Source organism: Hippocampus zosterae, chromosome 1, assembly GCF_025434085.1.
Source record: "Hippocampus zosterae strain Florida chromosome 1, ASM2543408v3, whole genome shotgun sequence".
In the NCBI taxonomy this organism is placed as follows: domain Eukaryota; kingdom Metazoa; phylum Chordata; class Actinopteri; order Syngnathiformes; family Syngnathidae; genus Hippocampus; species Hippocampus zosterae.
In genome coordinates, this window is record NC_067451.1 from 6,365,399 (window position 1) to 6,377,875 (window position 12,477).

At 44.3% G+C, this 12,477-nt stretch overlaps 2 protein-coding genes across 2 annotated transcripts in view; one reads left to right on the top strand and one right to left on the bottom strand.

The window, feature by feature from the left end:
* mfsd8 (major facilitator superfamily domain containing 8) overlaps positions 1–12,477 on the bottom strand; it is a 375,281-nt gene that overhangs the window by 109,856 nt on the left and 252,948 nt on the right. The gene's annotated exons all lie outside the window — the stretch shown is intronic.
* LOC127605330 (phospholipid-transporting ATPase ABCA1-like) overlaps positions 1,418–12,477 on the top strand; it is a 70,997-nt gene continuing 59,937 nt past the window's right edge. The window contains exons 1-7 of the mRNA XM_052072741.1: positions 1,418–1,611; positions 4,110–4,239; positions 7,313–7,406; positions 7,492–7,633; positions 7,777–7,904; positions 8,980–9,107; positions 9,226–9,420. Of these exons, the coding sequence (XP_051928701.1) occupies positions 4,174–4,239; positions 7,313–7,406; positions 7,492–7,633; positions 7,777–7,904; positions 8,980–9,107; positions 9,226–9,420 (753 nt within the window). The 5' untranslated portion in view covers positions 1,418–1,611; positions 4,110–4,173. The remainder of the gene's footprint in view (positions 1,612–4,109; positions 4,240–7,312; positions 7,407–7,491; positions 7,634–7,776; positions 7,905–8,979; positions 9,108–9,225; positions 9,421–12,477) is intronic.

Genomic DNA, 12,477 nt, shown 5'->3' on the forward strand with positions numbered 1-12,477 from the left:
AGCTGTCCTGATGACTACTTTTTTTTAGTGGGTGTGCAGGCAAGAGGGGGTGCGCCAACCCACTCTTTAATTTCAGAAATGGTTGAATTTAATGGAATGCTAAAGAGGCTTTGTTTTGAATTTTCAGTTGTGATGTTGATGGCAGCGTTCATCTTAAAAAGTACCCCTCCCCCCCCCGCCTCCCGGCAAAAAATAAAAAGCAAAGGAAAATATTTACCCTTCTCCATTTGATCAAGTTTAACATGATGCCTTTTTCATAGCTTTGTTTTGGCTGATGTTGACAGGAGGTGTGCGGCTTAAAAAAGTTTGGCTGGCACCGTCGAGCTGAGTGGAGCTCATCCAAATATCGAGGTGTTGTTTTTCTCCCAGAGTAGCTGTGTCAAACCATACAAAAGTTGATGTAAAAAAAAAAAAAAGTAGATCAGACGTGCCCGTGCACAATCCGTGCGGGGGCTGTATTTGGCCCAAGTCAAGACAATCGCAAGAGCATCTGTCGAGGAAAGTTGGCATTTGTTCTTCCTCAACTTCACAGTTACATTTTCTATTTTTTTTTTCCTCAGGTCATTGGTGGCACGTAATAGAAATCCGAGCTGTGACCTTGTTCGATTGACACGGCAAGCATGTGCTTGCGTTTCACCATGTCTGCAGGGAGGAACGGCGCAAGGTAGCGGTATTGTCGATATTTGTCCAACCCAACTGTATAATTGTTGCCCTTGAAATAAATATTGTTGCCACGGAGGTGGTGACCACTACTACTGAGGGACCAGACAGGACACGTGATTTTATTTTTAGCACGAGCAAAACCCAGCAGGGTTCTGCGGTCAGCATACTTTGGTCAATTCGTAGGTCCCAGAGTTCAATGGAAACATGGTGCAGCAGCATTTAGTTGTTATGCTGCATGCAAATGGAATCGGCAGCAAACAGACCTGAAATTGGCCTCAAGTGTAAATTCATAAATCCAGGCTAAAAATGATTTCCCCATACCTGTGATTTAGGTTTTTTTTAGAGAATTTCAGTCATTTATTTTTCCCAAATAATGTTCTGGCACTGAAAGTTTTTTGTGATGTAATTTTAGTCAATATTTTTTATTTATTTACTTTGCCTTTAAATGTCTACATTTTTTTGCCTTTAAATGTTGTATTTAACTATGTGAAGCACATTGAGTTAGTTACCTTGTGTATAAAATGTGGAATATAAATGCAGCTGTGCCTTGCCTAGCATCAGTGCTAACATTCAGAATGTGACACCTTGAATTATTTTTGTTAGTATTTATTATTACCGGAATTATTATTTCATTTTATTTTTTTAACAAAATACTGATAGCATCTGCAATTGCCACAAAGACCTCAACTCACCTTCCGATGGCAGCCAGGGCACCTGGTGCTGATGTAACGCTAGCGCTAGTACCCTGAGACGAGCACCTGTTGTTGCCATGGAGACCCAGGTTTCCACCTGTGTGCACATCACCGTGGCTCCCGTCACCCAAAGCCATTTGCATACTTTACAAGCGGAGGTAAAAGGACACGACACAGGCGGGGCCCAGCTGTGTGGGAGCCGCAAAGAAGCCACGAGACACTTTTGGAGATGCCTTGGAAGGCCCATCGGCCAAAGGTAAGCGACATTCGGATATTTCTCGGCCGACTTCAACAGCCTCCAACAGTTGGTCTCCTTGCTTTATTTGAAGAAATTGGAAAGAAACGCGCTGCTTTTGTGTTTTCTGGGGCGTTTCATGTGTTTGTTGAGTCAGAGTGAACTTTAACAGCCAAGCGTGCTTCCTTGTTAATCATTTCCTCGGCCAACTCGATTAAGAGTAGTTGTTATGTTATGCATTAGTGGACAACGGAGACATTTTTTCTTCAATGTGTCTTTGTCAGTGTCATGTTTTCCAATACAGCTACAATGGAAGTAACAAAGTCATGTCGTCCCTTGTCACTTGAGTCCCCTGGAGGACAGACAACATGCGAACAATGCGAACGCTATAGCTAGTTGGCGCTAATTTTCCCATTTGGGAACGAAGAGTGTCACGAGGCTAAATGATGGTAAATAAAACATTGGCTGGCTTTGCTGTAAATAATGGAAAGGCACGCAAGGGGAAGGGACTGCTGGAAGAGGAAATGGAGCGTTAAGCAGTGGCGCACTCGCGCCGCCGGCCAAAGAAAAACGGGTCGTCCCCACCGGCTTCACCTTTTGTCCACGGTCCACAAACTATTTATTCACTGCCGTTTTAAGTATGGTACAAAACCTTTTGCCTGTGAAAAAAAAAAGTATCAAACATAAACGATGATGTTATAGAAAAGGTTTGTAACCCTCAGAGGCATTTTTCAAAATTCTGCCGGTCTGCCATTCATCATTCACGTCCAGCGTTGTATATTTTGTCCAACACAACTGTATTGTTAATTGTGGCAGTTTTGTCTTTTTTTTTTTCAAGCCGAACCAAACTGTAATTTTCAGTCCGTCCACTCTTCGGTCATTCATCACAGTTCTTTTGTGCATACTGCCACCTATTGTACAGGAAGCGCAAAGTCTTTCCATATAAAGTCAATGGAAGCAACCCTGCTCGTCCTGAATGCAGCCCCACGAAAAATCACATAAGACAGTCTTGAATATGGATAATTTCACAAGATTTAACAGGAAAAACACAACCCTAAAGGTTTATATGCAAATAAATACGCATACAAAACAGCTTAGACTCAAACAAAGATTGTAGATTTGCGTTGTCGTAGCAAAGTGAAGTGACATCATCTGGTTCCACCTCCTTAGCCAATCACGGCCGGCCATCACAGTCTCTGCAGAGATCCTATTAAAAAGAGTAGTGCTCATTCTCAGGCATGTTTAGTCAATTCGGGACACCGCTAAGAAACCCCCATGAACAAATACACGTGACAGGCGGGGCGTTTTTGTCAGCTTTCAACGAAACCGGCGCCCGTCAGTAACGGACTGAGAGGCCCGTCGGTATTTTACCCGGTTCGTGACGATTACAATGACTTCCGTTAGAGCTTAGGCTGGGGGGGTCGGCAACCCGCAGATCTTTAGCGCCGCCCTAGTGGCTCCCTGGAGCTTTTTCCAAAATGTTTGAAAATGGAAAAAGATGGGGGAGAGAAATATATTTTTTGTTTTAATATGGTTTCTGTTTTCCAATGCTTTAAAATGTGTAGAATAAATAGGTTGGGGACCCCTTCTCTACAGGATGCATTTTAGGAAATTTAATCATAAAGGCTCATTGTGTATTTGCCGGCAACTTAGTCATTTTGATCATAGGCAAATATAGCCTAAAAAATAGCTAATATATATTAATATAGCATGTGTTTCCTTCATTGTAAGGCTTTTAATTTTTTACGGCTCCAGACGTATTTGTTTTTTGTTGGGTTTTTTGGGTCCAATATGGCTTTTTAAACATTTTGGGTTGCCGACCCCTGGCTTAGGCCATCTTTTTTTTTTTTTTAATTCCCCGTCATTAGTCAATATGATCAGCAAAACGGGCTTCCGTCAGTGACGAGCTGACCTACCTTCTGTTGGTACTAATGGACGCCTCAGGTAAAGCTTCCTCAGCCAAAAGCATGTCAAATAGTTGGGTTGTCTGCTGAAAGTTATGGTACAAAATAATGTCACATCTAAAATACAGAAAAGGTTCTGCAGTGTCGTCCTCTGCTTGTTTTATTTTATTTCTTTTTTTAACTGAACAGGAAAATCTTCCCTCACTCAGACACTTCACGTCGTTATTTTTAACAAAAGCATTAGAAGACAAAATAAGCACAAGATATCAATTCCGATATGTTGTTCAGGTGACACATTCCGGTCGGATGCAAATGTCCTCAACTAAGATACACTTCAAGTGTTTTGTTGATAGAAGTGGGACAAAATATTTATTTGGAGCATCTCTGGCATGACATGTCAAACGCTTTGTTTAATTAAGGCCCTTGTCTGGATGATACCAAGTGGAACCTTCCGTTTTGCTGAATGCAGGTGATAATAATTCCAGGAGCAGGTGCTTTGCCGTAAGCCCCAAAGCTTGAGGAAGTGAATGATTAGTGGCAACCCCGGATCCCCTCAGCCTAAGATGCGGCGCTGGCCTGTATTAAAAAACAAACTCTGGCTTTTATCCCCTGCAGGGTTTATTAAGTGGACTGGTTGCCATAGAGACGCATTGGCGGGATATTGCCGGGATAAGGTGTAATGGGTCTCCTGACGCAATTCGCTCTGCTCCTGTGGAAGAACTTCACTCTCCGGAAGAGACAAAAGGTACCCCGGCAACACCCTTCTTTGTGGTGGTTTTTTTTTTTTGCAAATTCAACTTTGAGGACATTGCCGTTGCAGCGTGTTAGCAATGGCGGGAGACGAGCGATCTGCCCCTAAACCGCCCCCGCTGAGAAGGAGAGCAATCTCACCTTAATGCCAACTAATTCAAAGTGTCACCTTTAATTTTGAGACATCTCATTGGTGTGCGTGTGATGTCACGCCATCTACACTGTTGAGCTAACAAAGTCTGTCATTGGCTGGAATAGAGAAGAAGAAGCGTGAAGTGTTTGGTTTGAAAGACGCCGTCTCTTTGTGGTTCTCTGCAACTTTGAATGAGATGACGGCGGAAACCTCATGACCTGTCAAAATTCATTCATTCATCCTCCGAAACGCTTATCCTCACATGGGTCGCGAGGGGTGCTGGAGCCTATCCCAGCCGTCTCCGGGCAGTAGGCGGGGGACACCCTGAATCGGTTGCCAGCCAATCGCAGGACACACAGAGACGAACAACCATCCACGCTCACACTCACACCTAGGGACAATTTAGAGTGTCCAATCAGCCTGCCACGCATGTTTTTGGAACGTGGGAGGAAACCGGAGCACCCGGAGAAAACCCACGCAGGCCCGGGGAGAACATGCAAACTCCACACAGGGAGGCCGGAGCTGGAATCGAACCCGGTACCTCTGCACTGTGAAGCCGACGTGCTAACCACTGGACTACCGGGCTGCCGACCTGTCAAAATGTGCTCGCAAATTATTATTTCCATTGAAAAAAAAAAAAAGTGGTTTCATTCATTTGATCGGCTGTCCTGAACTATAACCGGATAATTTTTGGAGAGGTGAGTCACATCACTTACAGTATGAATAAAATGTTACCACGCGGCAAGGCTTTTTCACATATATGTGGTTATTTGGTGACAAAACATTATTGCGCAGCAAAATACCCCCCCCCCCACCCCCCCGGGAGCTTTTAGATAAACCATGACACATCCTGTGCACTCTGCACTCGGCTCGTCACATGATTACCCGGCGTTTTATTTCCCCCTCAATTATCAGCGCAATTGGATAAGAGGTCACGCACCGTTTGAAGATAACATTGTGTATTCCCAGAGAAAATGGGAGTGGGTCATTTGTCGAAGCATGTCGCGACAAAGATTCCAGCGCTTTCTTTGGGTCTTTTCCTTTGTAACCTTGGCAGTCAGTGGGAGTCACAACCGCCCACTTGTTTCCGAAGGGGCCCGAGCGCAGCGGTTGCACCCGTTTGCCGCCGTAGAACAAAAGAAATCTTTGCGAGGAGACACTTTCATTAATTTCCTTACTTTGTCAGAATAACTTCAGGCAAAATTAAATTGCGTTTTTACAACTTTGTATCAGGGCGGCGGAGGGGAGGGGAGGGTGGGGGGGGGGGGGGGGGAGTGGGATGCATTCCGAAAGAAATACGTCGCTCTTTCTTCCTTTCTTCGGGATGGGGAAGGGAGACAGTGCGTGTTTTGTGTGCGCGGAACGTAGGGTATTTGTGCGCTGTCGACATGAAAAACGACTATTAGATGAAACCAGTGGGAGTTGGCAAGGACAACAGTGCTTGCGGAGGGCTTGTAGAGGTTAATGACCAATTATATGAATGCCTCGCCAAGCATTTTAACATTTTATAACAGGCACGGCGCTGATTTTATGGTCCGTTCTTTCATATAATTTCAAAGGAGAAGATTATCTATTCACAAAGGCACGGGTGTCCAGTGGCAAATTCCCGAAGACACTAAGGAAGTCCATATAATTTCCCCCCGCCTACCATTTTCTTTTGCAGTTTCTTGTATCTCGCAGGATGCCTCATCTGTAAATCAGTGAACTAGAAAGGCGCCCAGTCGAGCGCGGCGGACAACCAACGCCGACGTGGAAAAGATTGCGGTCTGTCACAATCGGTTAAATGCGCTTGGTTTGTTCACTTTGGCACGTTGTAAAATTTTGCTCCTGAACAATAAGGATCTAAAGCGGGGGTGGTGTCAAACATACATCCCGCGGGCCGGAACCGGCCCCCGACGAGGTTCGATCAGGCCGGCGGGAACATTTAAAAGTGAAAAATGCATAAAATACACGGAATTGATATTTTAAATAAAATGTAATTAATGGATTATCCGCTAGGGGCACACTGTTTTCTCCTTAGTTTGTAAAGTGTCGGGAGGGATTACATTTAGATTTTATATGCACATGTGTGAATGGTTTAAAAATTCCTTACTTTATACTCTCATTTAATCTTAAAATGCATGACTATATTTTTCAATATCAATTACCTGTTAAAGTTTTGTGCCTTTGTACAATCAGTGGGATCCGTTGCAATGCATATACATCCATCCATCCATTTTCCGAACCGCTTGATCCTCATTAGGGTCGCGGGGGGTGCTGGAGCCTATCCCAGCCGTCTTTGGGCAGTAGGCGGAGGACACCCTGAATCAGTTGCCAGCCAATCGCAGGGCACACAGAGACAAACAACCATCCACGCCCACACTCACACAGAGGGACAATTTAGAGTGCCCAATCAGCCTGCCATGCATGTTTTTGGAATGTGGGAGGAAACCGGAGCACCCGGAGAAAACCCACGCAGGCCCAGGGAGAACATGCAAACTCCACACAGGGAGGCCGTAGCTGGAATCGAACCCGGTACCTTTGCACTGTGAGGCCGACGTGCTAACCACTGGACTACCGGGTCGCCCTCAATGCATATACAGTGAATGATAAAAGTAAATTGCACATTTGTCTAGGGAAATCTAAGATGTTTCATGAGATGTTTTGTAACATTTTCCTAATGTTCGTGTACTTCACTATACCAAAAACAAAAGAAATATATGATATTTTTGGTTATTTATAGCAGAATATGTTATCATTTTCATTGTCCGTCCCACTTAACATCTACCGAGGCTGTATGCGGGCCCAAAATCTGAAATGAGTATGACACCCCTGATCGAAAGGCACTCGACTAAGTCTTTTTTCGGTTGGAGTGGTTGCAGTTCAGGTCAGGGTCAGGATTTGTCATCCTATTCGAAAGCTATGTAGAGATCACCATCCCGAGTTTTTTCTGCAGGTGCGCTTGGTTGTGGAAATTGTTTGGCCTTTGTTCCTCTTTTTCATTCTGGTGTCGGTGCGCTTCACCAACGAGCCGACCCACAAAGGCCAATGTAAGTCCAAACTCATCCTCTGATCGGGTTGCGCGTCATCTACAAGTGCTGAAACGTCGAGAAGTGACCGCTTTTTCTCTTTCAGGCCACTATCCGAATAAAGCCATGCCATCGGCCGGGGTGCTACCTTGGATTCAAGGTTTGGTGTGCAACGTCAACAATCCCTGTCTGAGTCATCCCACGCCAGGGGAGGCACCGGGACAAGTCAATAACTTTAACAACTCAATGTACGCCAACTTTAACCCTTTGACGCTCTCTCTAACCTGATAACATGATGAGCTGTCCACTTTAGCAACCGCCGTGCCCGAAAGGGTTAAGAGTAGTAGTAGTAGCAGACAGTAACGCTTTCACAATGACCTCGTCCGCGCAGAATTTCCAGGGCGCTGATTGAGTTGCAGAACCTCCTGATGAACAAATCCATCCTCGGCAATGCCCAACGACTGGCTGACGACGTCACCCAGTGGGCCGCGATCATGTCGCGAGCTGACGCTCGGAACGGTAGGGGGGCTTTGAATGTCAAGTGCTACGCGGGCGAGATAATCAGATCGAAATAGAGTCATAGAAAAACTCAACAATTCCGCCTCTTATGTCTTTGTCAAGTATTTGCCACCAAGGAAAAGTCTCACCGTTGTTCGGATGACACCTCTGAGGATTTGTTGTTCTCCTTTATCCCTCAAAAACAACGAGGCGTGATTATTTATGACGCCGTTTTGCATGCAGACTGACAGATCATTTGTCTTGATAAGTTGCTGCTTTGCATTAGACCCATTTGGCGCAACGCTATTCAGATTTTTTTTTTCCCCTCCCCTCCGCCCCACCCACGCGATCTAATTTGCAAATAGGCAAAGAGGGGAGGCGTGCCACCGCCTTACAACAAACAACTGGTGGGGAACATTTGCATTTCGGGGGTCAGCGCCTTGTAATATACAAGATTAAAATCCATCAAAGATCCAAGCAGGATCATAATTAATGGGATGCGTCATCTGAGGTGAGACTACAAAAAGGTTGCGAGCAAGAACGATGGATGGGGCAAAAAGTTTTGGATAGTTGGTAGAAGTGCTTTTGAAGCACAGTTATCCCCCGCATATTCACGCCTCACTTTTCGCCAATTATTCATTCATTCATTTTCATTCATTTTCCGAGCCGCTTGATCCTCACTAGGGTCGCGGGGGGTGCTGGAGCCTATCCCAGCTGTCTTCGGGCAGTAGGCGGGGGACACCCTGAATCGGTTGCCAGCCAATCGCAGGGCACACAGAAACGAACAACCAACCACGCTCACACTCACACCTAGGGACAATTTAGAGTGTTCAATCAGCCTGCCACGCATGTTTTTTGGAATGTGGGAGGAAACCGGAGCACCCGGAGAAAACCCACGCAGGCCCGGGGAGAACATGCAAACTCCACACAGGGAGGCCGGAGCTGGAATCGAACCCGGTACCTCTGCACTGTGAAGCCGACGTGCTAACCACTGGACTACCGGGCCGCCCTTTTCGCCAATTAATCTCGGTCTATTTTTTTTCCCAGTTCTTCCTCATCTACCCCCCTAAAATAACGGTTGATCTTTCCGTTCAAGGACAACCGGTTCAACTGATGACTATTCTGAGCGATGACGAAACGTTTTCGGCGCATTTGGCAAATAATTTGTCAGTACCGCTTCCGGTGGTCGAGAGCCTCATGGCTGCCAACATTTCTGTCAACTCGGTGGGTAAGACTGTCAAAAAAATAAAAAAAATAGGAAACATTTATCGTGAAACTCGCTAAATACGATCCAAATTCGTAACGTTATAACTCTCATGAAATGTCCTTTTACCAACACAAGATCCCAGTCCCTGCGCCTGGTCGCCTTGGGAGCTTCATGTGTGATGACAAAGACCTGTACCGCTACATCCACTTCCGCAGTCCGATGGAACGTGAGGCCTTCCAGAATGCCAGCTGCTCACTGGGCCCCCAGCAGCTCAGCGACAGCCAGCGACTGCTCCTGCAAAACCTGGACCCGAACAAAGTTTTGGCTCAGGTCAGGCCTTCTTTGGATTTGGTCAAAAGAAACTTTCATGAAAAAGGCTTTATTTTGAATGCTTTTGCTTAAATGGCTTTTCAACTCTTTCATGCACCAATAATGATAACCTGTAACCTGATAACATGATAAGCTAGCTGTCCACTGGAGTAACCCCTGGCCCAGAAAGGGTAAATGTGGACATTTGATAGCGTAGTGTCACGTAACCGATTTTGAGTTGTCCTCTTGCACCGTAGCCTTATAGTGGGACGTCTTGCTGGATAGTGTGACATGCCTTACGTCGTCCTTCGAATGGTTCATCATCCAATCGGAAGACATTGCCCTCCTCCTGGACAATCACGTTGTGGTGTGCAGTATTTGAAAAAAAAAAAACTACTTGAAAAAGAGGGGAATTATTGGAAAGCATACGTAGCATTTCAACTCATGCTATCGTTGCTAACTGCAAAGCTAGTAGCTGATTAGCAAACAGAATGGCATTCATTAAACAAAGTCGTTAGCTCAAGTTCTTTTAAGACAATAGTCCATCCCGTCCTCTCACCACCATGGTCTCTTTTTTTTCCTGAAAAAAACCCCCAAACAAAAACGCACACGCCGATAAAGCCCCTGTCGACACGACATTGACAGCTCCTTGTCCCGCCTCCCGTTTGGCTCTAAACCGATGAACTGAATTTTGACGGAAGCACACAATGATTAGTGACAGACTTTTCGTGTGACGTCTCTCCCGGTCCAAGATACAGAACGATATTCATCTGGTAACCTGACAGCATGACCGTCCTGAACAACAACAACAACAAAAAGTCATGTTTGTTAAGAAGACCATTAGCTTGAGCAGTTATGATTTTAGATTAGCTTGGGGGATCGTGTTAGATTCGGTTGGGTTTTGGCAAGGGATGAGTGAATTGTCATATGTACAGTAAAAAGACAGTGTTAGCACTGAGCGATGAAAATGTTACTTAGCTAGTCAACCTCCATTTACACATAGAAGATAAAAGATGTGTGTGTGTTTGTGAGGGGGCAACTTTAAATGTGGTATAGAGGTTAGTTGCTACAGTTATGGTTACAGTCAGCCTGACGGTAATATATTTTCTTCCTGAAATAAATCACCAGAAAGACAAACTGTTTTTAAGTCAGTGTTAACTGCCATCGAAGTGTACGAGTACGTGTTAATGTTTCTAAAAGGTCGAAACACTATAACAGCCCGAGTGCCATGTCGATGATGCATTGCTTGGAGTATATTACGTTTTTGAACTTCTTTTTTCGCCCCTCTCCTTAGAGCAGGCGGTTCATTTTCCCGCTCACCTCTTTGTCTCCCCATGTTATTAAAATACATGCCATCACCAGAAATATTTATTAGAAGCGATGTTCTCTTGAATTCTTTTTAAATCTCACAGCTCCCGCTGGTATTATGCAAGACAGCACTTTTTTTTCTTTTGAGTTTATCTTGGAGGGGAAATATATGGCACAGCAAATCCAATAAATAAGTGATAAGGTGAGGAAGTTTGTAGGGGAGATTATTTGAACAATTTCAGCCCACAGGCGCAGTAAAAGAAAAGCCTCGGAAAAAATAGAGTGCAAAAAAAACAAAACTCTCGGGTGCCGTCACAAAATGGATGGAATAGAACATCAAGACATCGCACTTAAAGGACCACATGCGGAATGACGGCGATAACAACACCGTTAATGAAAGGACAACCGTGTGAGTCAGAGTTTATCACTGAGCTGGTGAATGGCAGTCGCCTGCCTCAACTGTGCAGACAGACTTAGGTTATCAAATTGGCTTATTTCCTTTTTTTAAATTTTTTTTTAGCACTCTTTCTTCCTCGGAGGTTTTCACAATTGCAATGTGGCCTTAACAACCATAGGTTTCCCCACCCCAACTTGTTAATGTGTACTTAGGAGAGTGTGCGCTCCGAAGAACGTCTACCATTTGAGGTACTTTACTCATACCTGTCAACTTTTCTGAGCGCCAACCTGTACAAACTACCGAAAAAATCCTTTTAAAGAGCAAAAAATCCTTATAACATACCAAAGCATTTTATATGTCAAAATAACGGCAGAAAAAACCCCCACAAAATTTTCAATGATAATTGAAAGCTCTTGGGACCTGGCGTCTTTGGTTTTCAAGACTATAATGTTAAATTTTGGACTACCTGGCGTCCACTTACGAGGACGTTACATCAAGTAAAAATATAATTCTTTGTTTTTACATTCATCAGGTCCCAATTAGCCTAAATATCAAAGAGAAAATAAAAATACAATAAAAATACATACCTTCCAAGAGTTTGGGTCTGGTTAGACATACCGTGGAAAGTTACCGGAAATGAAAGCATTCGAGTAGACTCGCACCATTATGGGCAAAAGCAAACGGAACTACTTGTTAGGGGGAGGGGGGGGGGGGGGGGGACATTTTCAGAATCCGTATGATTTGTGCGATACGGCCATATAGGTAAGATTCACCACAAAATCCGTATGAACTACGGCTATACCGTATGAGTTGACAGGTATGTTTACTTATAAGGATGTTTAATAAGATTTGTTGACCTGCTAGCGTGCGCGCAAGTTGTTTGCTCGTAAGAATGCGGTCTTATGAGGGTGTGTAGTTCTAATAGTTTGTACATTGGAGATACTTTCCTCGGAAGGGTTTTCATCGTAAGAATGTGTACTTGTAAGGACAGTGATTATAAGGATATAAGATATCCTTTATTTGTCCCACACCGGGGAAATTTACAAGATATACTCTTAAGGAGGCATACGTTATTGTATGTATTGTATATTATATTGACTTACAATACAATACAATACATGCTGATTTATATAGCGCTTTCACAACAGCGGCAGCTGTAACAAAGCGCTTAACAAAACAGTTAACACAAAGTAAAATAATAAACACAACACATAACAAAACATGGACTACAATCCAAGTAGCAGTAAAGCATGTGTTGGTGCACATCAGCTTATAATCAAAAAATGTTTAGACCAGGGGTGCCCATTAGGTAGATCCTGATCTACATGTAGATCTAAGACAGGTCCCAAGTAGATCCGAGGAGTGTCGAGGAG